A 25,075-nucleotide genomic window follows, 5' to 3' on the forward strand; every position below is an offset into this window, starting at 1 on the left:
TTTGCCCCCGCCCGCCGGCGCCTCCGGCTCCGCCGCTGCCCCCCGGCAGTCCGTTGGCAATAGGGTCCCGCCGGGAAACAGCGTCCCGCGGGCGGCGCCGCAGCCCCGTCCCCCCGCCCCGGCTCCGCTGGAGAAGCAGGGTTACAAGGCGGGGCGCGGGGGGCTGCGGCGTCCTGGGTTGCAGGGCACGAGCGGGTCGCCGCCGCCTTCTTCGCCTTCTCCTTCTCCTCCTCTGGGCTCGGGGCTGCAGTTCGAGCCCGCCAAGGGGTGGCGGGGCGGCAGCGGGGAGCTGGGCCGTGCTGGTTAAAGCGCCTGAGCGGGGGCGGAGAGTTTCGCCGGAACCTGTGGCGAGGCGCCCGGAGGCTGGGGGACGCCTTTGCGGGTAGCAGAACGCGGAAGCGCCTCGGTGCGGAGCGGCTGAGGGTGCCCGGCCGAGCGCGGCGTCCCCGCGGAGCGCAGTGGGGCCGCGGCCTCCCCCAGCGCCGCCGCCGCCGCCATGTCCTCCGATTTCGAGAGCTACGAGCAGGACTTCGCGGTGCTGACCGCCGAGATCACGGGCAGGATCGGGAAGGTGCCCAAGCTGGTAGGAGGTGAGCGGCGGGCGCCTGCGGCGGGGGGGCTGCTCGCCTGGTGCCGCGGAGAGGCCGTCGTCGCCCGGCGTGCTGGGCTGCCGCCTGCGCTGCTCTCCGGCTTCACGGCTCTCGCTGCGCACCGCAGGCCCGTCCTGCCCGTCTGTAAGAGCCTCTCCGGCTCCCGGAGCCTCCGGCTTCCCAGCGACGAGCGCTCGGGGTGGTGGCGGGGGGTGATGGTGTGTTTTTAGCGGGGTCTGTCTCTGCGTCCCGTCACCCGAATGTGTTTTCTTGCTCCTTACACAGCAGAGTCAGGATTCGCCTCCCTGCCCCGGGTGCGCATCTGCTCGAGCGGCGAATTGTCTCATGAAATGTGTTAAGAATAACCTGACAGAATACTGTTTGCTGGTCAGCTGTAAGGATCAGCCCTTCCCTTCTGACTTGCTGCGGGGCCACGCAAAGTTATGCCAGCGCAACTGAAGGGCTGAGCAGAGCAGGGGTCAGAGCTGGGAGGATGTTTCCTGTACCAGCATTGCTACTGAATGCTTTTTATTGTGATCGTGTCACAACATCAGTAATGGAAATCAAGTCTTTTTCATATGGCATGGACAGAATTCGTGCATGATTTAATCCGAATCTGTATTTTTGCTGCCTACTGTTAAAACGTTTGATTTGGATAATCGACTGTGGTGACTCACATGTAGGAGCAGATTTAAAGATATCAGTGTTCATTTACGTTAATGTGTTTGCCAGTAGCCTGCAGCATTCATGGTCTGATTCATGATGTATCCCTGCAGTAGAGACAATAATGTCTATAAGAGTGTTGGGGTAAAAAGCTGAAAATTATAATCTCTTTAATCAGTCCACCTGAATCTTCTAGCGCATATGAATCAGTGCCCTAATATAGGGCTCTTAGTATGAGACGGGGAAGCTGAAACTAGTGGATTTCTCATCTGTCCCTCTTCTAGCTAAACTTAATGCCTCTTCTGTTTCCAGGTCATTAAATATTTCTGCCTCTGCTTCCTATGCACGTTTCCCAAAGCTTTAGGGTACTTAAACCATAGGAGTGGATATCATATGAGGAGGGAATAAACACACACTAACGGTATACTTCTCCATATGACTAAAGGAAAAAATATCATGCATCCAGGACCAAAGAATAACATCCTACTTTTAGAGTGGGAAATGCATCATGAAGTGATGAAGTAGGGACTCTAAACAGGATTCGAGGTAGGTGGTCAACTAAAACATACGATCTTAGTCCAACGCTAATTCAGATGTCCAAAATACATCTGAAATGAATAAACGGGTATTTTGAGTAACAGTCGGTCTGATTCTGGAAGGTTATGTCCAATTCTAATCTTAGCAAGTTGGAAAGTCTTCCAATAAACTGGCGTTCAGTGACCAGTCACAGGCATGATTAAAGGACAGGAAACTATGCCTTTTCATCAGCTTAACAAAGCTATTTTGCTGTTGAGCTTAGCAAAAAGGACGGGGGGGGGGAAATGGATAATTCAGTCACAATCTGGAGGTACTTACGAGGTAGAAAGCTTTTTCTGTTTTCTAATGGAGACTTACAAAATGAAGAAGGGAGAGATCCAAAGAGCTCCTGTGATTGAAATTTAGAACTGGTATAATTTAGTCTGCCCAGAAATGATGTTTAACCTGTAAATGGCCACTGAAACAATTTACTGAGCGGATGCAGGGAATTCTTCACTAATGTAACGTACCTAATCAAAGCAGTATTTCCCACTGCCTCACAAAGTGTTGTTTACTTTTAAACAGAGTAAACTTACAGACCTCTTGTAGGAACAGGGGGACATCATAAATACACTAGTGGCTACTTTTCTGAAAATCAGTAGTGCTACACTGATTTATGGAAAAAGAATAGATATTTAATTTCCTAATTATATAGATTTTGGAAGTCATCAGTGTCTGTTCAATAGTAGAAAGAATATTCTGCTTAGTAGTAGTGGATTTCCATAATCCCCTCCTTGAATCAGCCTTCCTTATTCACTTAGGGAGACTTTGGAGCTAAAGAGCATTGTCTTAAACAGTGACATAGCCTAGAAGCAGCAGGCTTTGAAATCATGATTCTTTTATGTGGCCATTAGAATGTCTTTTTTGAATTTGCCGTCCTCTCAGAGGAGAAAGAATGCATGTTCCCTGCGGGACCAGTAGAGTGGTACTGGGCTAAATGGCCTCCAGATAAGACAATGGTTTGTTTTTTTTTTTTTAAGAGGTGGCTTTTCCATGTTAGGATTTGAGGGTGCTCATACATGGTTTGGACTGGCTTGCATTATAGCTACTTCTCGCACTGTACATTTAAGAGTGTGTGCATTGCTTCAGTTTTCAGGGCTATTCTGTCTTTCATCAGCAAAAAATTCACATATGACTTCAAAACAAATTGCAGACTTAGCTAATAGAGGCATTTGACCACCTGGAAAAGAAAATAAATCTCTGACTATGCTGAACACTTTAATCAGAAATATTTTAAATACACATTTTTCCCTTGTTTCTTAATAGGAATATTTGCAAGATCTTTGCTTCTTCATCACCAGAAGTTCCAGTTAGTTCTTGTGGAGATGGCTGGGAGAGCCTCAAAAAGAGGATTATGAGGTGGGAGGGGGATATGAGGAGAGATGCACATGAGGTGGCAATTTTCAGCAGTGATTTGAGAGAGATTGCTGATGGCCTTCTTCCTCCACGCTGGAAGAAGCAGGATGAAAGGTGTAAGGACTTGTGCTACTTCTGCATAATACAGAGAGATCTCCTGAAGTCTAGTGACTGGTTTATTTCCTTCTGCTGCCCAAGATGGACCTGCTGTAAGCTTCGCATTCAGTTGAACTGGAGAAATACTGGTTAATTTTTTTGCAACATTCCTGTGTTTGGTGTTGTCAGGACTTTATGCTGTCTTGTGTTCTGGGAGGATGATGGCTCAACAAACAATCCTATTGTCACAAATGCATAAATAGTTCAGCAAGAAATGTAACAAAGGCACTCTGATACTACAGAAACAATAAACAGCAGGGACAATAGAACGTCTTGGGAAGAAATGTCTTCTGTTGAGGCAAACGTCATCTGGAGAATTAAAGAAAGTGTTCTAAATAGAGAAATGGCATTTAAACAGGTTTTCTGTGATGTTGCTGCAGGTCTTTGAAGAATGAAGATCTTTGGTTGATGTGTTTTATTAATATTCCTCAGTGTTTCAGAGAAACATCTGTCTTGTGATTTGACCAAAAATCTATATAAATTTTGATTACTTGATCTGAAAGAGAGTTTTATCAGCACAAATGGTGATACTTAGCCTTTTCCCAGCATGGTAGCCTCTGGGTTGTGATGGTTTTAGACTTGAGTGCTGTCATTCTTCTGATACTCAATAGCTGCGTTTTCTACTGAGCAGTCAAAGCACTGTATTTCAGTCTCTAACAGAATTAGCTGAAGAAAGTCCCACCTTTAATTTTCTGTTATACCCCTGTACTGGAGTTTACTGTCTCCATTTCAGATCTGGCTCATTATCTTGTGCCTCTTGAACCCAGTTTTATAAACTAAAGAGAGAAATGCATGTATTGTTCCATTTGTCTCTGCTGTTGGACAGTAACTTCTGGCAGTGGTGAACACGTAAACAACCTCAGCTAGCGTGGCAAAATCTGCAAGTGGTCTATGAACTGAAGCCCTTTGTTACTCAATCTTTTCTTCAGCAAGTACTAATAAAAAGAAGCAATTCGACAATCAATCTCTTCATTGGTTGTGAGATCAAACCAGTGCTGTGTTATCTTTCTACACTTGTAGGCAGATTTCTGCCTTTCTGTAACTGCTGTATTTTGGGGGACAAAACAATGACTAATGCAAGGGCAAAGCTGAAAGAACTCACGAAAATGTACTAAAAGCTTGTTTCTTTTAAGAAAGTGGTACAACGTTGTGTACAAACACGGAATGGATTTCTTTGTTTGCAATCCTTACCTGGAGGAAAAAAACACTTTTGTTTCTAGTCTTTATCCATATTTTGTCAATTTGACCATTTAAATTATACAAGCTATGTGCAATATTTTCTTTAGGACATTCTGTCTGACAATGTGGAGACAAAAATTCTGTGCTAAATTTAGATATATTTGATGGAGCATTGTGTTTTTATTTTCTTTAAAGGATGTTATCAATTCTGAATTAAGGAAAAAGTTATAAAAACCCCTTTTCACTATTTCATATGATGGAAGTGTATTTAAGGAAATTATCAAGTAGGCAGATTGAAAACTACTATGACACAGTGGAGTAATACAGTTAGTAATATGAGGATCTTTAATTGGATCATAACTTGTTTGTCCTGACCTACTAGATTAGTGGCAAGCTTCTCTTATTCTGAGTAACTCCCTCTGACCTCATCTGCAGTCTCTGAGTAAGTCATCCTGTGGATATTGTCCTCTTTCTGTGGGGATTCTGACTGTGAAATAAGTTGTTTCCTTAGCTTAACCGTGGCAGTAAAACTGAAACTAAATGGTTTGAAAACCATTCCAGCACGTGCTGTCTGGTTGACAGTGTTGTAGCATTTCATGCTTCTGTTGCTGTTATCAACAGGCCTAGAGTATTGGCAGTCCCGCACACAGATGGTTCCAGGCAGCATACTCTCACCAGGATTTTACATGGATGCAGCTAGAGGAGGAGAGGAAAGCGAAACCAAGTGGGTGGTACTTATACTTTGGTAAGCTTGGTTTCCTTACCAAAGTGACCCTGCTGGATCCTGCCACCCCTTCTTGCTCTGGGGACTACGTGGTATTGTGTACCCTAGAGGATCAGCAATTGCAACAAGTTCAGCTGCTTTCCTGGAAGTCCGTGAAGATACTGCTCCAAAGCTGCAGTGCTGGGATGTGGCCATGTGCCTGCTCACACATCTGTATTTGAAGGAACAACAAAGGCCTGTTGTCAGTGGGCCTTGCTTCCAGCAGTTGCTCTGGTCACCAGCTGCGTGATTATGTATTGATAAATCTGGGACGATGTTAAAATGCAACTCTGGAGTTGGGTTAAAGTTTAATTAACTAAACCGTTGAAGATCATTTGAATACCTCCTCAGTTTTACGGGAGCAGTTTCAGCCAGACCTCCTTGTCTGAGTTTTCCCTAGCAAAGGGCTGTACCTTAATATCTCTGTGGGTACGTAAGATCTTACTGGTCAGTGGAGTGCTAGGTAGTTCTTGTAATCACAAGTACACACAGAATTTGTACAGCATGAAATATCTTCCCCAAACCCCCAACTTTATGTCCCTAAATTTCAAGTTACTTAATGTGTATGGAAACTGTAATACAGTAAAACTCAGGGAAATACTGAAATTGCTACAGTACATTTATTTTCTGCTGCTATATTTTTAAATTTTATTTCAGCTTCAATAAAATGGTATTGTGTGTTTTCTGTCTTGCATTGTTTTTCCTTTTGTCCATCGTCATCTTGCCCTCTTCCAAATGAAGGAAAGAACGGAGGTGTTTTGGGGTGCTGGGTAGGAGAATTGAAATGTGTGGGCAAACAAGTGGCAGATTCTCTTTTCCTTTGAGTTTAGTTGTGTTAGGAAGGTAAATCACTAACCGTTACATTTTCTGGGGTGGGGTGCCATCATGAGAACCTGGTGGGGAATTAAAGAAAGACATTGCTAGCAGAGAGCTAAAAGTGCTGCACAGAAATGAGCACTTACTACATCTTCTGCTGTAGTAGAATCCACCAGACATGGCAGTGTGAATTCCAGATTTGCAAGAAAGGTGATGTTTTTCCGTGGCTTTAGCTCTGTAGAGAGGATTACTTGACGAAATTCTGTGCCTTTTCAAGGATAAGAAGGGAAACTCTTGGGAGGATTTAGAGGTGAGCTCTAACTTCTCACTTGTGTCGCTGGCAGAGTTCCCTTTACTCAGAGGGCTTCAGTGTTCTTCAAGATTTTATTCTAGCTATATTTTGCCAGACATACTGTTGTATCCTCAGAAGACAGCTTTTCTAGTCCTTGCTTAGCTGGTTATTTGCAAAGATCTCTGCATTATCTTAAAGGTGGAAAGGATCCTGAACTTGATCCTCTCTGCAGGCAGAGCTCCAGTGTATGTAACTGAAGAAGGACAGATCATGATGTTCACGCGTCCTTAAAAGAGAGTGTAGAGTATCTCAGGTAAATGAGGAGATAGATGGATAGGCCCATGCAGATGTAATGCAGGTACTGTGGAACAGCAGTGGGAGGGCTCAGCTGAAACATGACTTGCTTATGCTGGGGATGCTTCACCAAAACCTGTAGCAATATAGTCCTTTCAGAAGTGGTTCTGTTGCTTTTAAGGAAGGTTGTTTTAAGGGCACGTTTTACTTTATATGGCAGAAATTCTGGTTTTGGTTGCTACCTCAGCATCCCCTGATTACTGCCTGCGGCACTAAGTTTGCTCAAAAATAAAGCATTTCAGCCTGTGAGAAGCTAAATTATATACATTTAATAAAGGGGGTCCCTCTTGAAATTCAGTGGCTTGTGGCATGCAGAGGATCAAAGGAGGTCATCAGATAGTCCCTTTTGGTCTTTAATGTGTCAATTCAAGGATACAAAGAGATCATGTGGAGGAGAAGCAAAGGAATTCAGGCTAAAAAAACCCCCCGTGAAGTCTAAAATACACAATAAAGTCTCTTGTGCCAATGTAGACTTATCCATCATGATCTCTGGGGAGCAATGACTGGAGATACTTTCGTGCAATTCACTTTTTATCTGCCTCATCAGACAAACCACCAGCACAGATGTCTCATGATGCTCTTGGTTTCAAACAAACAGTCGTGTAAAGGGTTGTATGTTCAGAGTGTTGTTGTTAACTTTATTGAGACAATGTGTGGATTTACAGTCAGAAGGATGGAAGATGCGGCCATGAGAGGGGCACAAGGTGGTGCAAATGGCAGTATTGCAGCCCCTGAATGCCCATGGTAGTTAAGCAATGTAGGGACTTTTTATTATCCATTGAGTGAATATTCCTCAGAAAGTCCGCTTTCATGCTTTAACAAATCAAGTGGTCAAGCAGTTGGAATATTTGGCAGATGTGACACTGAATCTCAGTTCATATTGGATTCTCTGCCTGAGGATGGGTGGTTAGAGGCAGGTCGAAAGTCAGACATGCTCTCTATAGCTGGGATATAGGCTTGCTGGCAGATGATGATTGCTACATATAGCTTATAACTGATTTTAACTTTTTAAAATTTTCATCTTTTATTACTAATTTACATTTTTACTGCTACTAGAAGACAGTTGTTTTCTTGTAGTTCCCATGGCATTTCATTTTGTTTATGTTGAAGCAGGAGAAACAGGGTTCTAGACCCAGCAGGGGAATAGAAACCTCATTTTTCTTCAGTACCTGGATTCATTATAAGTGGATGCTTGGTTTTGTGCATCTCATATTTTGCAAATAAATAGGATAAGGCTTTGTTCTTAAACCATAATTTTTTTTTCCATTTGGCGTAAGGATGTGCCTTCTCATGCATTTGTACACACCCAGCAAGTGCCTGCTGAGGCATAACTCCTACACCTGGAGCAGCTGTAACTGCTCTCTTAACTAGCAAATGCTGCATAACAAAGCAGAAGACTTCAAGGATTCTCCAATCTCTTTTTTTTTTTTTTCCCCCAATTACTAATGTGGGTATCACAGTGCATGATGATGTCACACAGAATAAATCCCTTGAGTCAGTTTTAGCTGATACATACAAGCTTTTGAAATGGTATATTTTTATTTCATGGCAAGAACACAATTATATTGGTATTTTCACAATTCTATTTCAGATGACAAGAAGCAGATGGTTGCAAATGTTGAGAAACAGCTTGAAGAAGCAAGGGAACTGGTACGTTTTGGCTTTTCATATGTTAACTGCATATTCCTGGGGAAAATAATAGGATCATTAGTGGTAACATTTAACACACATGATGCACTAAAAATACTTAACCATAATATATTAGAAAATGAAATAATATTTTTGAAATAGTTCTTATTTGAGGTTATGAAATACACAAGAGGAGTGTATCCTTTGTTAATCTTGTGTTAAGTGATTTGAGGTTTGCATTATTGCTGTAAGCTATTACAGGCTGCTACAGGCTTTGAGTTGTGGATTAGATCTTTTACTTTAGGAATGGAATTCAATATTTACACACCTGGACTGTTTGGTTTTTTTTCTTGTAGGACCCATGCATCCACTTGATTTAATCTGTCTGATTGTCTTGTAGAGCAATAGATCTTTTTTTCCCTTTTAGCAAGTGAGGCATAAAGATATTTAGTTGTTTGAGGTCAAGGGGGCAATGGTAGTGTGGGTTACTGATCCGAGAAGTGTATATATGTTAACCAAGCATTAGTTAGTGGTCTACACAGACAGAAGAAAGCAGTATGTGTTAAGCAACTGTGACTTTTTAAAAAAATTTGTTCCCATTACAGCCTGTCATGTCCTCCATCTGGATGGAGTATAAAAGTGAAGTTTTGTAGGTGTGGAGTAACTGAGGAAAGGTGTTGGTGGTAGTTGAGATTGACTTTTTCCCACATAGCTGATAGTTCCTTGCCTGAAGTTGCTTTTGTTTATTGCTTGCAAATGAGTTTGGTCTATCTAGTGTCAGAAATGTAATCTGACTGTTAGGAGAGGGAAAGGAAATTAGTTCTCCTAGCCTGAAAGTTCTTATAATTGAGCAACTTGAATCAATGATTTGGTTACTAACTAAACAGTAATATTGAAATTTGCTTTTTAAAGTGGCATAGGAAGAAAAAGGTCTGTAGAGTGTTTGTTGACATACCTAGTGCTTTTGCTTTAAGAATTGAATTAGTGTTGTAGACCAGAGCATTGGAATAGCATCCAGGAAAGCTGGATCTTGGGAAGACTCCACTGCCGGTTTACCCTGTGAGGATGGCAAGGTGCCTAACGTCTCTGATTTGGTATTCTCAGCGAGAAACATGGTAAAATTATGGTCCCATCTCATGAGGATGTTCTGAAGATATATTAAGGCCTTTTGGGCACTTTCATATTCAAACAGCTGAAAGAAAGTAAAAATCTAGAAATGTTTTTCGTCTCCTTTTCACTACAACTTGACATGGCAAAAAAGCATAGCAGTACAGGGAAACCATGGGTGGTCTGATGAAAAATAATCCAAATTTGGTTTTCTACTCAAAGTAAGATTGGAAGGAGCAGAAGTTGAGTTAATGGCTTATTACTTTTCTTCTTATGTCAGAAAAAGATCATTTAAATTTGTATTTATTATAAGATTAAAAAGTAAATCCTGTATCTGCACTTTTATCCTAATGATGATCTTCCTTTAATTTACTGGCTTTTCTTTCACACTTTTGTTTTAGATCTTGTTGCTAATGCTGCTAGACAGGTGCTTAATTCAATTATTGGCTTTAAGCAATTACCTAACATGTTTGTGATTAATGTCAAGGCTTGGATTTAAAAATCAATTCGAACAAACCTGCTAATAACAGAACTGATTGAGAAGATCCTCTTTTAAACTAAAGGCTACAGTAGAAAATCAAAATAAACCTAATTCATTGCTACTGATAGTTTTCATACATTGGTTTGCTTCATTGTCTTGAGTAGTCAAAGCTGGGTTTAGCTGTTTTTGTTTTATTTCCTTCTTGGCTAGGAAATAACAGTCTCGTGTGTTATAAATATTATTGTAGAGATAATTTATTTACATTGACTAACCATTGATTGTTTTAAAACACTGTCTGCTTTGTTTGGGTAAAATCACTGGTGTAATTGATTCGGTCTATGTGCAGAACTGACATCAAAACTTTTCAGACTCCCAGTCTGCCTTTTCAAGCCAGAGCTGTGGAGTAAGAGATCTCTGGAGAGAATTCCTGTCATTCTACATCATGTGTGGAGTATCTGAATGTTATTTTTACCAGGTTTTTAAGAAGGGTGAATGTTGTGATAACCTTATGGAAATATACTAACCTATAGTAAAATCTAGCGTGTGCTAGAAGAGCTGGAATTAGCATTCTTGAGTGAAACTTTGCTTTTGAGAAGAAAAAACTGTCTGTGCGTTATTTGCCTTTATGTTTTATGAGGGACACATCACAAAATTGTTGTGTTGCAAATGCTAGGTTATTTTTATCTAGACACTTGGCTTTTGAATAATGCATGTAAATTTAGTGTTGCAAATGCTAGGTTATTCTTATTTAGACACTTGGTTTTTTTAATATAGATCTCTATTTTAGTTCCAGGACTTCAGAATCAGAGTAAAATAGCAAAGCTTACAAGTTTCATAAAATGTTAGCAACTCTCCATAGCAATTTCCATGTGGAAAAGTTCTTGCGTGAGTGGGGAGACTTATTTTGGAGTCTCAACGGACAACATCAGCAGTGCTACCTTACTTTGTTGTATTTTGGAATGGAAATACCAGTGGCTGATCTGCTTTATGCTGTATTTGGTGCTGGGAGTGTACTGGGTGTTGTTAGGAGCAAACCTACTAGGTTAAACACCTGAGGAGCCTGAAGGATGGGGCCTGGTTTATGAATTTGGGCAAGAGTTAGGTGCCAAAATGCTCAGCTTCACCACAGTGATGGCAAGTTTGAACATAAGCAAAACCAGAAGTTTGAGCTTTTAGGTTTTCTGAAGAAAACTGGAGCTTCTACAGATGTTTTGAGATTTAAGTGCCAGGTTATTTCTCGCTTTTAGTAGAATTTAGCTCTGTTCTTGCTTGTGTATGAAAAATGCGATTTTATGACCAATAATATGAGGCCTGAAAGTGAAAATGCATGAAATGAGGTTGCATTTAAGTTCACACCTGCTTGGACCACTAACTTTCGCATGACTTCGCATGGAAATTTATCAGCCCAGCCACAAATGTACCCGTTAAATCTCATGATGACAAAAAAAGATGTTAAATGTTGGTCAGTCTAAATATACATGCTTCATCAGTGTTCCTTGGACCTTACACTCTCTGATACTGACTCTTTAGAATTAATTTTGGATTTAATGGACTGTGGTCTGATCCTTGCTGCAAATTCTGTGTTCACTGGGAGATGGTTTCATTTTTATATAATAGATAAGAATTGAGACTTCATTAAAGTATCTCAACCTTGCACATATAATTATATATATATGTGAGAGGTATATTTTCTATGTTTATAGAACATTTGAGATCAAATACATTGAGATGAAATTGATAAGAAATAAGCCATTAACTCCAGCTATCAGTTTAATTTATAATACCCCTTTGGAAAGTTAAGCCTGAGCCAAAGAACTGGGTAGAATTAGAAATTGCTTTGTATGTTTCAGTTCATTACTGACTATTTAATTAAAGTCTGCTTTACAGTTTATTATTGAATATCATTTTGTATAATCAGAATAGATCAGGCGGAATGACTTTTGAGTATCTGGTAATTCCATTGATTAAATTCAGCTGCTTTTCTTACGATATGAGGATGAAATTTCAAAGTGTAAGGAAGCGATTACATAGGAATAAACTGTAGCTGTCCCTTGTGAAGACCCGTAAGCAGTAGCTTGGGACCCTAATTGAAAGGCATTTCTGTTCCAATGCCATATTACTCAATTGAGATAGTAGAAGGTGAATAAATACTGTTTCATGTGCCTACAGCAACCAAGGAGAGGTATTCTTTTATCTTTTTAGAGTAAGTTTGAAAGATTTTGAAAGGCAGGTAAGGGATTCTTCAGACGTGCAAAATAGAATTCCCGAACAGACAGCACCATGTAGTGGAGGCTCCATGACCCAGTGGGCAGGTAATTAGCAGGCAGCTCAACCCTGGTTTATAACTCCTTTTGATTTTCTGTACCTCTGTGCCATATTCTTGTGTTTCAGGCCCCTTAGTATTCTACATGGCAAGAATAAATAGAAAAAGCTTTTGAAAGATACATTCTATCTCTGATATTTTAATGTATTCGACTATATACAAGTTCTTGAATAGTACTGCCATTAAACCCTGAAATTCAGCTGCTTAATATACCTACATACAGATTCAGGTTGGAGATTTAGGCAGTCAGTTCAGACTTTGTAATTCTACTGAGTAAGCAGTATTTAAAAGAACAAGAATTATTTTATTAAACATAGAGGCTGGTGGTAAATAAAACTTTAAACATGTATATATATATACACACACACAGAATGTATATACACTTATATATATACACACACATACGTGTGTGTGTATAAAACCAAATCAAATACCTTTTTCAGCCAAGGATTGCCAAAACCACACAGCTAGATGGAGGTAGGCTTTCTTCTGAGCTATGCTTATTTGCAGGAAGTGATTTAACCTCAGTTTTACTATTTTCTTATAATAAAATCTATTAATCACATTTGGAATTGAAATCCAGAAATGTTTGACTAGAATCATTCCTTCTAAGTGTTAGTAATATTGTCACCTGTTTGTTGACTTAAGGCTGTGTAAAGATTTTGATAAGTTGTTTATATATTGCAAAATAAACAACATTTTTCTTGATAAAGAAGGAATATTTCTTAGTATTTGTGAACAATTTAGGTAAATTCATCCTTGCTTTAATTACCCTTTTGATTTACATGTGTCTTCTTTAGCTTGAGCAGATGGAACTTGAAGTTCGAGAGATCCCACCTCAAAGCCGAGGAATGTACAGCAGTCGAATGAGAAGCTACAAACAAGAAATGGGAAAACTTGAAGCTGATTTTGTGAGTTTTTAACATATTACATAAAGAAGGCATTGATGAGAATTTTTAAAATATAATAATGTAGTTATTTAGGCAACTGAGAGGGTGTTTTTGACTAGGGTGAGAGATGACTTTGTGTATCTTGCTGTATTTATGGACAGATGAAAACCAAACTGGGGAAGAAACACTTTTCTTTTTGCAGCAGTCTCATACCAATATTGAAGTTGCTAGCCTTCTGTCCCTTTTCCCTGGTTCTGAATTGTTTCTGTGCAATTAAACATTGCGAGTGTTCATGCCGTAGGAAAAATAGTCAGCTTTTAATCCTATTTCTTAAGGAATGCCTGGTAAAACATCAGAATTAATACTTAAATTATAATGTAAGTATAGTCTGGGTGGAAAATTGTGGTTCATTTAAGACAGCTTGTAGTAATGTGGGCAGTAACGTGAAAAGCAATACAATCTCCAATCCGTGGAATTTTTGAATGTAGTTTATCTCTTGTGCACTTCATTTCTTAGTCTCTGTGATTTCTTTTCCATTGCACTTAGATTCTTCTTGGCTTTTGTATAAATCAGTTATAAATACTACTTTTTTCAAGTAATGGATGCAAACTAACAAGATTCCCTTGTCTAGGGGCTTCTGCTACAGTTATCAGTCCTTTTTTGTGATTAGGATTTGCACTGAGTAGATTTACATAGAGACAAAACTGTTTCCTTCAAAATCCTGAAATAGTTCAAAGGGATTGCAAAGTGTAGGAAAATGCTATGTTAATTGGCAGCAGCTCAGTTCCTCCAGGGTAGGGAGAAAGAAATAACCGTTGGCAGTATTTTCCATTCACTGGAGAACTGTGAATTTTCTTGGGTTGCTGGCAGCAGTTGATTCCTTCAGGGGAGGGGAGTCAATGTTTATACCTGCAGCCAGGAAATCCAGCTGACTGTCACTCCTCTGTGCTTCTGCCAAGTTGAGAAGTCTCACAAAAACGTATTAGAAGATGGTTGCAATTTTGTAAAGTTTGAGGAATGTTAGGTGTCCTGGTTCTGGCTGGGCTAAAGTTAATTTTCCTCCTTGTAGCTGGTATAGTGCTGTGGTTTGGATTTAGCATGGGAATAATGTGATAACATACTAAAGTTTTAGTTGTTGCTAAGCAGTGCTTATACTAGTCAAGGACTTTTCAGCTTCCCATGCTCTGCCAGTGAGGAGGTGCACAAGAAGCTGTGAGGGAGCATAGCCAGGACAGCTGACCCGCACTGGCCAAAGGGCTATTCCATACCATACAATGTCATGCTCAGTATAGAAACTGGGGGAGCTGGCCAGGGGGCAGTGATCGCTGCTCAGGGACAGGCTGGGCATCGGTTGGTGGGTGGTGAGCAGTTGCATCACTTGTTTTCCCTGGGTTTTGTTTCTCTCTTCTTTTTGTTCCTCTCCCTTTCTTCCTTTTCATTACAATTTATTATTACTATTTTTATTTTATTTTATTTTATTTCAATCATGAAACTGTTCTTATCTCAACCCATGAGTTTTCTTACTTATGCCCTTCTGATTCTCTCGGAGGGAGGGTCAGTGAGCGGCTGTGTGGTGCTTGGTTACCGACTGGGGTTAAACCACGACATTAAGATAAAAAGACTTGCATCACAATTTTGAGACAATCTCATGCAGTTCCACTGTAGGAAGTGCGTTATGGCCCTACTGGCTAAACAGTGGCTTCCAAGAGAGAGCAATTTCTGGACCAGTAGTGAATGCTGTTTATCTTCTCAGATGTGGGAGAATTTGCTTTCAGCATATAGTCGTTGCTGGCCTATTTCTCTATATAGGCAGAAGGGGGGAATTGGTACTTCCATATTTCCAGGCAATAGGGAATGGGAGAGTTCAGAACTGGGCACTCTTTATGGAAGAGGAGAAATGAACGTGTGTGGAAGAAATGCATCAGAGCCCTAGGAGTTACATGATAGAAAGAACGTAAGTTTGTCCTCAGAGCAAAGGAGCAAAAACAACACGAGAAAGAGGAAGGAACAGATCATAATAATGGGGAAAAAAATAACAGTCCAATACCTAAGGATAGCAGAAGATCAAGGAAAGAAGGTGGAGTGAAGGATGTAGCAAAGTACTGAAAGAAAATAACAGCTATGCTTGGAAAAATCTCAGTTATATAGAAAATAGTGTTGTTACAGCTAAATTCCCTACATAATTCCAGTTCTAAGTACTAACATTTTTCTGAGTTTGTATGTGAGGGTTTGAGAATCTTTTTGGATTATTCTCCAGTCAATAGCAACTTGTGGGAAACCATATAACAAAATGATTCAGTTGTGAGTTCAAAGAGGGAAGAGGAGGAAGGAAAAGAAATGTTACTTTGACTCTATAAGCTGCAGGGCTGCTGAAGGTAGGAAGTTGAGAGTATGTGCTGAAATGAAAGTGCTTTTGAGTGTTCTGCCTGAATATTGTCCTGAATGAATTGTGACCTGTTTGTAAGCAAAGCATACAGAGTTTATGTAAGAGCTTTAGCAGGCCTTTAGGGAAAGCAGATCTAAGTACTTTTAAAATGAATTCAGTTTTATAGATGAAGGGAAATTCTTAACTGGGAATGATACTGGTAGTTTCGGGTTAGGATCGGCTTACAGGTTTGCTGCTCAAAAGTTCTCAGCTCTTCCAAAAGGCACACAGATGTGAGCCTGCAAAGTTAAGCATTGTTCTTTATAAACAGAGTTGAAATCTCAGCTGGATCCCAATGTATTTGACTTGGCCTTTCTTCCTGTGTGAAGCAGCATGTGCACTGAGGAGAGGACATTTCTCAATCATCTTGAAGTGTGTGTTTCATTTTAAAGAAATAATCCCTGTGAAATGAATTGCAAAAAACATATACCTCAGTATATAGTCTTTTTCAATAAGTTCTATATTTCAAACATGAAGTGGACGCAGAACTGGGACTGGTAGTTTTCTTTTATATACATCATAATGAGTATGAATTTTGATCTTGTGGTTCTTTGCATGCCTTATAGCATCTTGAAAATTTGCCCTCACCCAAGCAGTTATGGAAAACAGCAGCACAGCAACATATTTAAAAGTTAGGAGAAGGAAACATAAAGTATGTGGACTGCCCACAAGGATGGACAACATTAGGGTTTATTTGTGACATGTAATATCTAATTACTGAGTTTATGTGATCTTGGGCAATAGGTGTAAAAATGACAAAATACTGGACCATCACTTTGATATTATTTACTACATACTGTGGCATCTTAATGAATACTTAGTGTTTTTTTCCTATGCACTTTACTATACCAGAAGTATATTCTGAAAAATACAGATTTGAGCTTAGTTGAGCTTTGAAAAGTTGTTCCGAACATGGCTTGTTCATCTCTAACTTTGGAATCAAATATAACAAGTCACAAATAGGAGATTTATTTCCCCTCATTGCTAAGCCTTGTCATCTTGAGTCATGCCCGCAGTTAGTTATCGGTGCTCTGCAGTCCAGAGGCGTGTGTGCAGGCAATGACATCTACCCCATGCACTGGTAGTTGGTAACCCACTAATTGCATTAAATCATATCTGAGGAGAAAAAGCCACCTTGCTCCATCTTGGCCCTCTCTCTTGGAGAGGAACAGTGGGAATGAAAAAAAGAATAGCTTGATTTTGTCATGTAAAAGTACTCGGCATAGCACTATGAATACAGGTGGGGAAAATTAAAGCACGTATTGCACCTCAACTTACGGCAGCAGCGGTTGCTGATGCTTGCCTCAGTGCTGTGTAGTCTTCCATGGGGAGCAGGTGCCAGGGGAGAAATACAAGAATAGGGCAAGCATAAAGTGATACTCCTTTGCAAAAAAGCTGTATACACCTCAAAAGGTTAAGTTTCAGGCTTGCTTATTTGCTTACTTCACACTTGCTTGAGTGTGATAAATGTGTCAAAACAGAGTAAAACTGTTTGTTAAACCTTATGTTGTCTTTTTTAACTTGCAGACGTAAATCTTGTTTTTATGATTTTATTTTCAGTAGTGTATACCAGCACCGCATTTTTATAGCAGGGTTTCGTTCCTGTTAGGTCTCGAAAACTGTAGTCCCAGACCTGCGGTGGCTCTGGGGCTCCCGCACGGACCAGGCTTGCTGGGTTGCAAAGACTGTGGTAATGGCTCTATCTTGTGGCCCGAAGTGGAGTTGCAGACCACGTACTTCTGCTTTCTGGGTTGATTACGGTCTTGGGACCACCTGCTAAAGAGTTCCTGAAATTTAAAACAATCTTCGTACGAGCAGGTTCTTCTCCTGCACCTACCAATGCACCATTATGTGGTTTAAGCTGGTAAATATTTTGTTTTCGACTATTTCAGTTGTAGAACGTCTATGGTGACGGCCTGCGTGGAGTTCTGAATGCAAAAAAAAGCCTTTGTAGTCTGTTAAGTACATGGACTATAGGTATTGTTTATTTTTTCAAATAAAGCATGTCTGTGTTAATTGTTACCTGAAAATAGCCAGTGATCTTTAAACAGTGGGGATATGCAGTGGTAAAAGGCTTTCCAGATTTTATAAAAATACTTTGACCTGAATCTATCCCAGTTCATGTGATGAAACTTTAACTATTTAAACTTAGCAAATGTGTGGTTATCTGCTAGCATTTGTATTCACCTCAAGGGTTCCATGTACTGGCTCAACGTCAGAGCACCACAAAAAAAGAAAACAAAAAAAAGGTGGGCATTTTCCTGAAAAGATTACAGCTGAAGTATGAGGCATTCAAATAGACGGGGAAATATAAAAATTCAGTAAGGCCATATTACACAGTAATATTCCTATTATAAAAATGAGTACTACACAATCCGTGCTGAAAGTGGGATGGGTGTATTCAACAAGAAAAATAGCCATCAAATAAAGGAGGAGGCATAGGAACTGTTCCGATTCTGTCATGGCAGCACAGAGGCAAATTTTACAGGTAGCATTTGTTATCAGTCCAAGAGACAGTACTAATTCTTTTTAAAGACTCAGAGTTTATACTGATTTTGGTTATTCTGACCTTCAACTTAAAAGTAAAAAAAAAAAAGAGGAGGAGAAGTCATAGGTATATAGACAGATCCATTGTACCAAACTTGATTAAACATTTAAACAGTTTTGGCATTTTACAATATCTTCAGTTCAGTCAATAGTGAAGGTATATATTCACATTTCATACCTCCTACAGGTTCTGTTTAAGATAATTGTTAAATTGGCAACTGCTGTTAAGCTTTAAAAACATTTCAGGAGATAAGCAATGGAATTTCATTTGATAAAGTTAGCTCTTTTGTGTGACTCTGAAGTACCACCTGAGTCCAGAAGCTCACCTGAACAACTGCTACAGCTGTGTCTGTTATATTCTGGCTGCTTTTTGGAAATATTGCTACCCTTATTTCAGGTTCAGTCACCTACCTAGACAAATATTCATATGGCTATAAGCTTAATGAACGACCTTTGTCAAATGCCAAGTTAGTGGCCTCTATCTTTATGGCCAGAGTCTTCCCTGGCTTTCCAGTTTGTGCTAAAAGTTTAGGGACTCAGCTCTTGCTGTTGGATTATTTTGGTTTATAAAGCAAAGCATTATTGCTTTATAGTTAAAAAATCATAAACTGTATGTGGGACAGGTGTATATCTTCATAGTTGTATCCCAATGATGTTATTAAAAGCGGGGAACCCACTGTGTGTACATGTTATGTATGCGCGTGCACCCTGCAGTGAAAATCTGATCTTGTTGACAAATTTGAAACTTTTGCAATCAAGTTAGTTTTCGCTATGCAAGTAATACAGCTTTTTTGAACAGGGCTGTGGAGGTTTTGTTTTAATGCACATGAGATTGAACTGATTCTTTCAGAAGAAAGAATTTGAAGTATCTGACCATGTACTTTGACAATCTAATTTTGAAAAAGCATTTTGTGAACAAAAGTTCCTTTACTGTGCCATTTTTATAGATACTGTCGCCTTCTTGAGATTAGGAATCAGTCCTCTACACTGTACTTAAACTGCTCTATACAGAGGCACTGTTTATTTTCCTCTGTTCCTTTTCTAATAACTTCTGATATGATCTTTGTCTGCTTGGCTGCTGCTGAACATTAGGCCAACTTCTTTTCTACAGAGGAAAATTCCACATTGTCTTCAGTTTGTTTTTACTTGTGTCCCCACCTTGGCGGGTTTGTGGTGGAAGAAGGTGGAGGCATTTGACATTTTGCAATGACTTTATTTATAATACTGCTATTTTAAATGGGGAAAAAGTGATACAGGAAAGAGTGTTCTCTTTTTTTTTTTTTTTTGTAACATTCAAGGCCTGAACTGAGTTTTTGATGAAAGATTAAGAGGTGGTATACCTTAGATCCCCTGTAGAAAACTTACCCTAATTTATTTATATCTTAAGAATTTTTTTGTAGTTTTGTGTGGAAGTATGGAGAAGGAATGAAATTTATTTAACCATGGAATTTACTAGTGATGACACGCTTTTCCTTAGAGGAAAGTGTGAAAGATGGAAGTTAACATGCTTAATTTGTAATTAACCTGAGGGGTTTTGATCATCTTAACTGAGATTCCTGAGAGGCCAAACCACTGAAGCTCACCTTACCTCCTGGGTTTTATAATTCTGTAGGTATTGCTTACAAAGAATCCTCCCATGTTTGACCAGTAAGATGCATCTCATAACACAATGTGTGAGGAGATAATATGCTGGGTAAGGGCAACCAAGCAGCAAATGTTTAATGTCAATAAAATTAATTCCTTAACTAGATTCTTCTCTCAACCAACTTCACCTTGATACTCATAGGAAATTCTGTGTGTCTCTCCGGAGATGTTGCTCATCTCTTGACACACAGGGATAAGACTGGTGAGTTTTGTGGCACGTTATTTGTTGGTCCTTCAGCAAGTCAGTGACTGTGGAGATGATGCACATGATTTTAAGAAAAACCAGTTTGTGGAGCACTAGGCTTGGCTGAGTGATTACAAATAAAGGTGCTTTCAGGAAGTGATTTGGTGAGTCTGATAATTCTTGTGTCTGGCTGGGGGCTATGGATGAAAGGCATATTGACTCATACATGCACTGTAAGCATTCATGCCTCTCTCTTTCCTTTCTCCCTTCACACACACAATGTTTCTGTATTAAATGAAGCTAAAAAACGGTCTATGGCAGAATGAAATCCTTCTGTAAAATATGTTTTAAGGCATGTAATAGAAATTCAGTGTGGCATCAGCTCTGCCTTTTTCACTAAACATGCGTTCTCACCTGGCAGTCTTTAGACATGTCTGGATGCCAGCCCTCATCAGCCTTTCCCAGATAGAGAACTATCATTTCTCTATTTACCATGTAATTTGTTCCTATGTTAAAACTTCTGCTTCTTAAAGTAGTAGAATTAAATCTGTTTGCTAGTCTTCCTAGCAGATAGTGGCAGAAGCAATGTCCGCTCAAAATTATTTATAGCCAGCTGGTGAGTAAAGTGACTTCATATACAGAAGGTGAATGCTGTTTTTTGGGGGCAGAAGGAGGAAGGCGTTACTGTTTCCCACTTTCTCAGTGATTTCTTATTTTAGTCAAGTGATACTCCACTACCTGTCATGCAAAAAGAAGCAAGCTGTCATTGTCCTGCTTTCGATAGCAGCCGTAATAAAGGTTCTGCAGTTGGAACATAGGTGTGGGATGCAATGACTAAAAAAGCAGAGCAGAGCATATCTCACTCTCCCTTCGTTGTATTGCTTACTGGCACTTATATAAGTAGAAGTTTGATTTGGTTTCTATCATGAGTTAGAAACCTGAAGATTTCAAGAAAAAACAGCAGACAAGCTGAGCAAAAAATCCCATCATTTTAACATGCTTGCTTTTCAGACTAGAACTGCACTCTCAAGTCCCTTAACGTGTTATTACTAATTTGTTTTTCCAGGTAGAGCGAGGCTAATTTGTGTTTGACTGCAAAATGGGGAGAGACATGTGCTCCTGATAAAGAAAAAAAACCAGGGAGAAGGTACCAGTTTGACACTGGAAGGATTAATTACAGCCCTGTTCAGATTTCTTGATTTGTTTGTTCAGGGAATGACACTAGATGGCACTGTTTGTTTGCAAAGCGAGTTTTTTTTTTTTCCTCTCTTCCCCCCTCTCCTTTTTTTTCCTGTTTCTTTTTTTTCTTTTTTTGCTTTGGTAGTAACTGAAATTACTGTTTCATGAATAAAATATTTCTGGTGGGATTTGCATTTCTATATTGGCTGAAGATACTGTGTTGAATGTTTTATTAACCAGCCCAGTGCAACTGTCAGCCTATTAAAGAGATCCAATGGACCCTGTTTAGCTAAATAAACTAAATAAATCCAATTCGTCAAATTGTGTTCCTGGCTGTTTATTTTCCATTCTTTTGATGTACAGTTTATTTTAAGTTAAAGCCACATAGTTTTAAAAATTAATGTGAAAATAGAATTTAGTGTTTGAAACATGAGGAGACTAATTGCCATGGTCAAAAATAGCTTTCCTTTATGGTGAAGCTGCCTTCTGGTAAATGGTGAACTTTTTATTGGTGACCGATTAACTGTCCCATGTCAAAAATTAGTTTGGCAAATGAGTGGTTAATGACTTTTTTTGTCTGCTTGCTGGGTTCTGTTGCTTTCATGAAATGAAACTTGAAATATAAGCACTGCTGTTAAAAGTAACTATTTCTACCCAGCTTCAGGAGGTTTGTGCTTCATCTTGATATTTTCTCGATCAGAATTCAAGGGGAAATTTTTATATGATCATTACATATTTAAATGCTTGTTGAAATTCTGATTGCATCATAGGCAGATATTAGAGTGTAAAAAAATCTCTTTGCGTAACTGAATATATTGTATGTCTGGTTGTCAAACAGCTGTCAAACATTACAAATAGTACCATTCATTATATTCTGCTAGTACAAATAATATTTTAGTTACCTTGGTTTTTGCTGAAAACCTTTGCAATAGAATATCAGGAGACAGCCTATAAATTTATGGTAATGTTATTGGCATAGTAAAAATTCTTCTGTGCCAGTTAAAAATTCCTGTAAATGCAAATATATTCTAGATTTGTTAATAAGCAAAATGAAGAAACAGTGATAGATGTATTCTGTCTTTCTTTCTGATGCTTTCCATAGCACTGCTTTAGTGATGTTATGTGTTAACTTCTGTGTGTTTTACAAGAAAATGAAGTTGCAAAGTATCATGCTTTGCATAGTTTTATTTTCATAATCTCAGGTTTACAAAAGTGGAATACTGAAATTTAGTGCAAGAGAAACACAGTTCGGTTGAATTCTGGTTTTGGCTTTTCTCTCAAGAAATCTGCTATAACGGATTAAAAAGTCTTTGTGAAGAGCTAACATGTTAATATGAATTTGATAGTGTCAGGGATTCTTAAAGAAAATCATTCAATCAGCTCATTCCATCTTTTTTTCTTACAAATTATGGTTGAATTTAACCGAAAATGTAAATTTTGCTGCTGGCCCTCCCCCACACTCTAACCCAAGAACAAAGTAGATATTTATGCCAGTGTTTTCAGTGTTGGATAGAGTGCTATTTCCTTGTGTAGGCAGGCTTTAATTTGTCCTGAAAAATATTAAATTTCTTAAATATTTGCATTGTAATATTTACAAGTTGGCTGTTTAATAACTAAGACACACGATGTTAACCTGTTTTCTCTCTGATAAAACCTTCCCATTTTGTGCTCTAAGCTGGTTCTTTTTAACATACCAGTGGTAAACACAGAAGGAACTTTATAGAACTGACTCCAGTGCAGGTAAAAGGAGATGGACTTTTACAGCAGTGGAGATGTTGTCTTGTTTCTGGCATAAGACTTGGTGTCAAAGGAATATAAAGCAAAAAATGCAGCTGGGAGTGCTTTAGAATGGTGGCTGGTTTTTTTTTTCCCTTCTTGTAATGTTCTTTACTATATGAAGCCTATGGAAAAAGTGTGAATATCTCTGTTCTTTTGTTTGGTAACTTTTTATTTGTATTCTGCAATCGTTTACTAGTCAGTCCCAAGTACAGTCAGCTTCTCTTAAAGCTTCTGTACAAACCACAACAAAAAGTGGTCCTTGGCCACAAAGTCTATTTAAACTTGCTGTTCTTACTCAGTTGGGGAGGAAATCGCTGCAAAGGCTAGGGGGATCTGTAAGTTGTACATTTGACAATTTAATGCTTGTATACATTTATAGTAAGTGGATCAAATACAGCACCTCCCTTACTTTTCATCCGCTTTTTATAACCTGCCTTTAGGGTTCCAGTGCTAGAAAAATAAGCCTTTTCCAATATTGTCCTGGTTTCAGCTGAGATAGAGTTAATTTTCTTTAGAGTGGCTGGTATGGGGCTATGTTTTGGATTTGTGCTGAAAACAGTGTTGATAATACAGGGATGTTTTAGTTGTTGCTGCACTGGTCAAGGACTTTTCAGCTTCCCATGCTCTGCCAGGTGCACAAGAAGTTGGGAGGGGACACAGCCAGGATAGTTGATCCAAACTGACCAAAGGGCTATTCCATACCATATGACGTCATGCTCAGTATATAAAGCTGGGGAAGAAGAAGGAAGGGGGGGACGTTCGGAGCGATGGCGTTTGTCTTCCCAAGTAACCACTACGCGTGATGGAGCCCTGCTTTCCTGGAGATGGCTGAACACCTGCCTGCCCATGGGAAGCAGTGAAGGAATTCCTTGCTTTGCTTTGCTTGCGTGCGCGGCTTTTGCCTTACCTATTAAACTGTCTTTATTTCAACCCACGAGTTTTCTCACTTTTACTCTTCTGATTCTCTCCCCCATCCCACTGGGGGGGAGTGAGCGAGTGGCTGCATGGTGCTTAGTTGCCGGCTGGGGCTAAACCACGACAAATATTTAAGAAATACTACAGAGGTTTCACTCGTAAAAGAGCTGATCAATGAAAATTAGAGTAGGAATACAAAGAACAGACAGTGAAAAGGAATATAGCAAGAGGCTTCTGGGATCAGTAGTGGAACAGAGTCATTTTCCCTGCTATAATGACATTTAACCAATTCTGATGGGTTTAATGAAAAAAGGTTTTTGCTAACTAAATATTTGGTGCCTGGTGCCTAAGAAAAAGAAATCGGAGAGTGTGGGGGGGGCTCTGCATGTTTCCCATTGGGTGGCATTTGTACTCACTTTCTGAATCCCCACAACTTTCCAACACAGCCTTAGTTTATTTTTTTATTTTCAGAGAAATTAAGACTAGAATGAATAAGAGTAGTGTTTGTCAACTTAGCCTCCTGGTCAGTGTGGAGACGTTAGGTAGGCTTTTGGAAAACACCGAATTACAATTGCAGACTTTGTACCTGTTCACTAAAGACTTAAAGGTGAATTTTGGCAAGTCAGAGGAAAGGCTCCTATTGTGTTTGGTGAGTCTTGGCTTGAACCTTGGATAGAAGATGCCTCTGCATTACGAAGAGAGCACTTTCCTTTCCACTGATTCATGAGTAGAAGGCTTTGAGCCATTATTAAATCTAACTGTAACCTTTGCTAGGGCATATCACCAATCAGGAAAAAAGTGGGGTTTAATATTTGATTTAAGAGAGAATGATAGTGTTAATATCAAACCAAATTCTCTTATTTCAAAATTTGAAAAGTAACTTATTAAATCCATAATGATAGTTGGTATTTTGAGACATACAACTGCAAGTATTTTGACACAGGCATCCCTATTTTGTAGAGTACCTAGCACAGAAGCGTTTCTCATCCATGAGTACAGCTCTTTGGCACTGTGATAGTGAGTATTAAATAGATAGAACTGTGCAAAGGACTGAGTTGATGAGTTTCTTGTGATTATTTTTGTTTGTTTTGTTTAAGAAATATAGATTAGTTTCAATATTATGGATTGTTCTTTTAGCAACTGCCTTTGAAACTACAGGTTTTCATTTTTTATAATTTCTAGCATCCTTAAAAAAAGACTGAGAACTATTGATCTAGGATTAATGTG

At 39.3% G+C, this 25,075-nt stretch overlaps 1 protein-coding gene across 5 annotated transcripts in view; it reads left to right on the plus strand.

The window, feature by feature from the left end:
• Positions 1–12: 12 nt before the first annotated feature.
• Positions 13–25,075, plus strand: part of VTI1A (vesicle transport through interaction with t-SNAREs 1A) — a 280,273-nt gene continuing 255,210 nt past the window's right edge. For 2 of the 5 annotated variants that reach the window (XM_072871484.1, XM_072871481.1), the window contains exons 1-3: positions 27–590; positions 8,337–8,395; positions 13,086–13,196. In XM_072871484.1, coding sequence (XP_072727585.1) covers positions 497–590; positions 8,337–8,395; positions 13,086–13,196 — 264 coding nt within the window. In that variant the 5' untranslated portion in view covers positions 27–496. Of the gene's footprint in view, positions 591–8,336; positions 8,396–13,085; positions 13,197–25,075 lie in introns of all 5 variants that reach the window. The other 3 variants (XM_072871482.1, XM_072871483.1, XM_072871480.1) reach the window with 3 other exon arrangements.

Source organism: Ciconia boyciana, chromosome 8, assembly GCF_034638445.1.
Source record: "Ciconia boyciana chromosome 8, ASM3463844v1, whole genome shotgun sequence".
In the NCBI taxonomy this organism is placed as follows: domain Eukaryota; kingdom Metazoa; phylum Chordata; class Aves; order Ciconiiformes; family Ciconiidae; genus Ciconia; species Ciconia boyciana.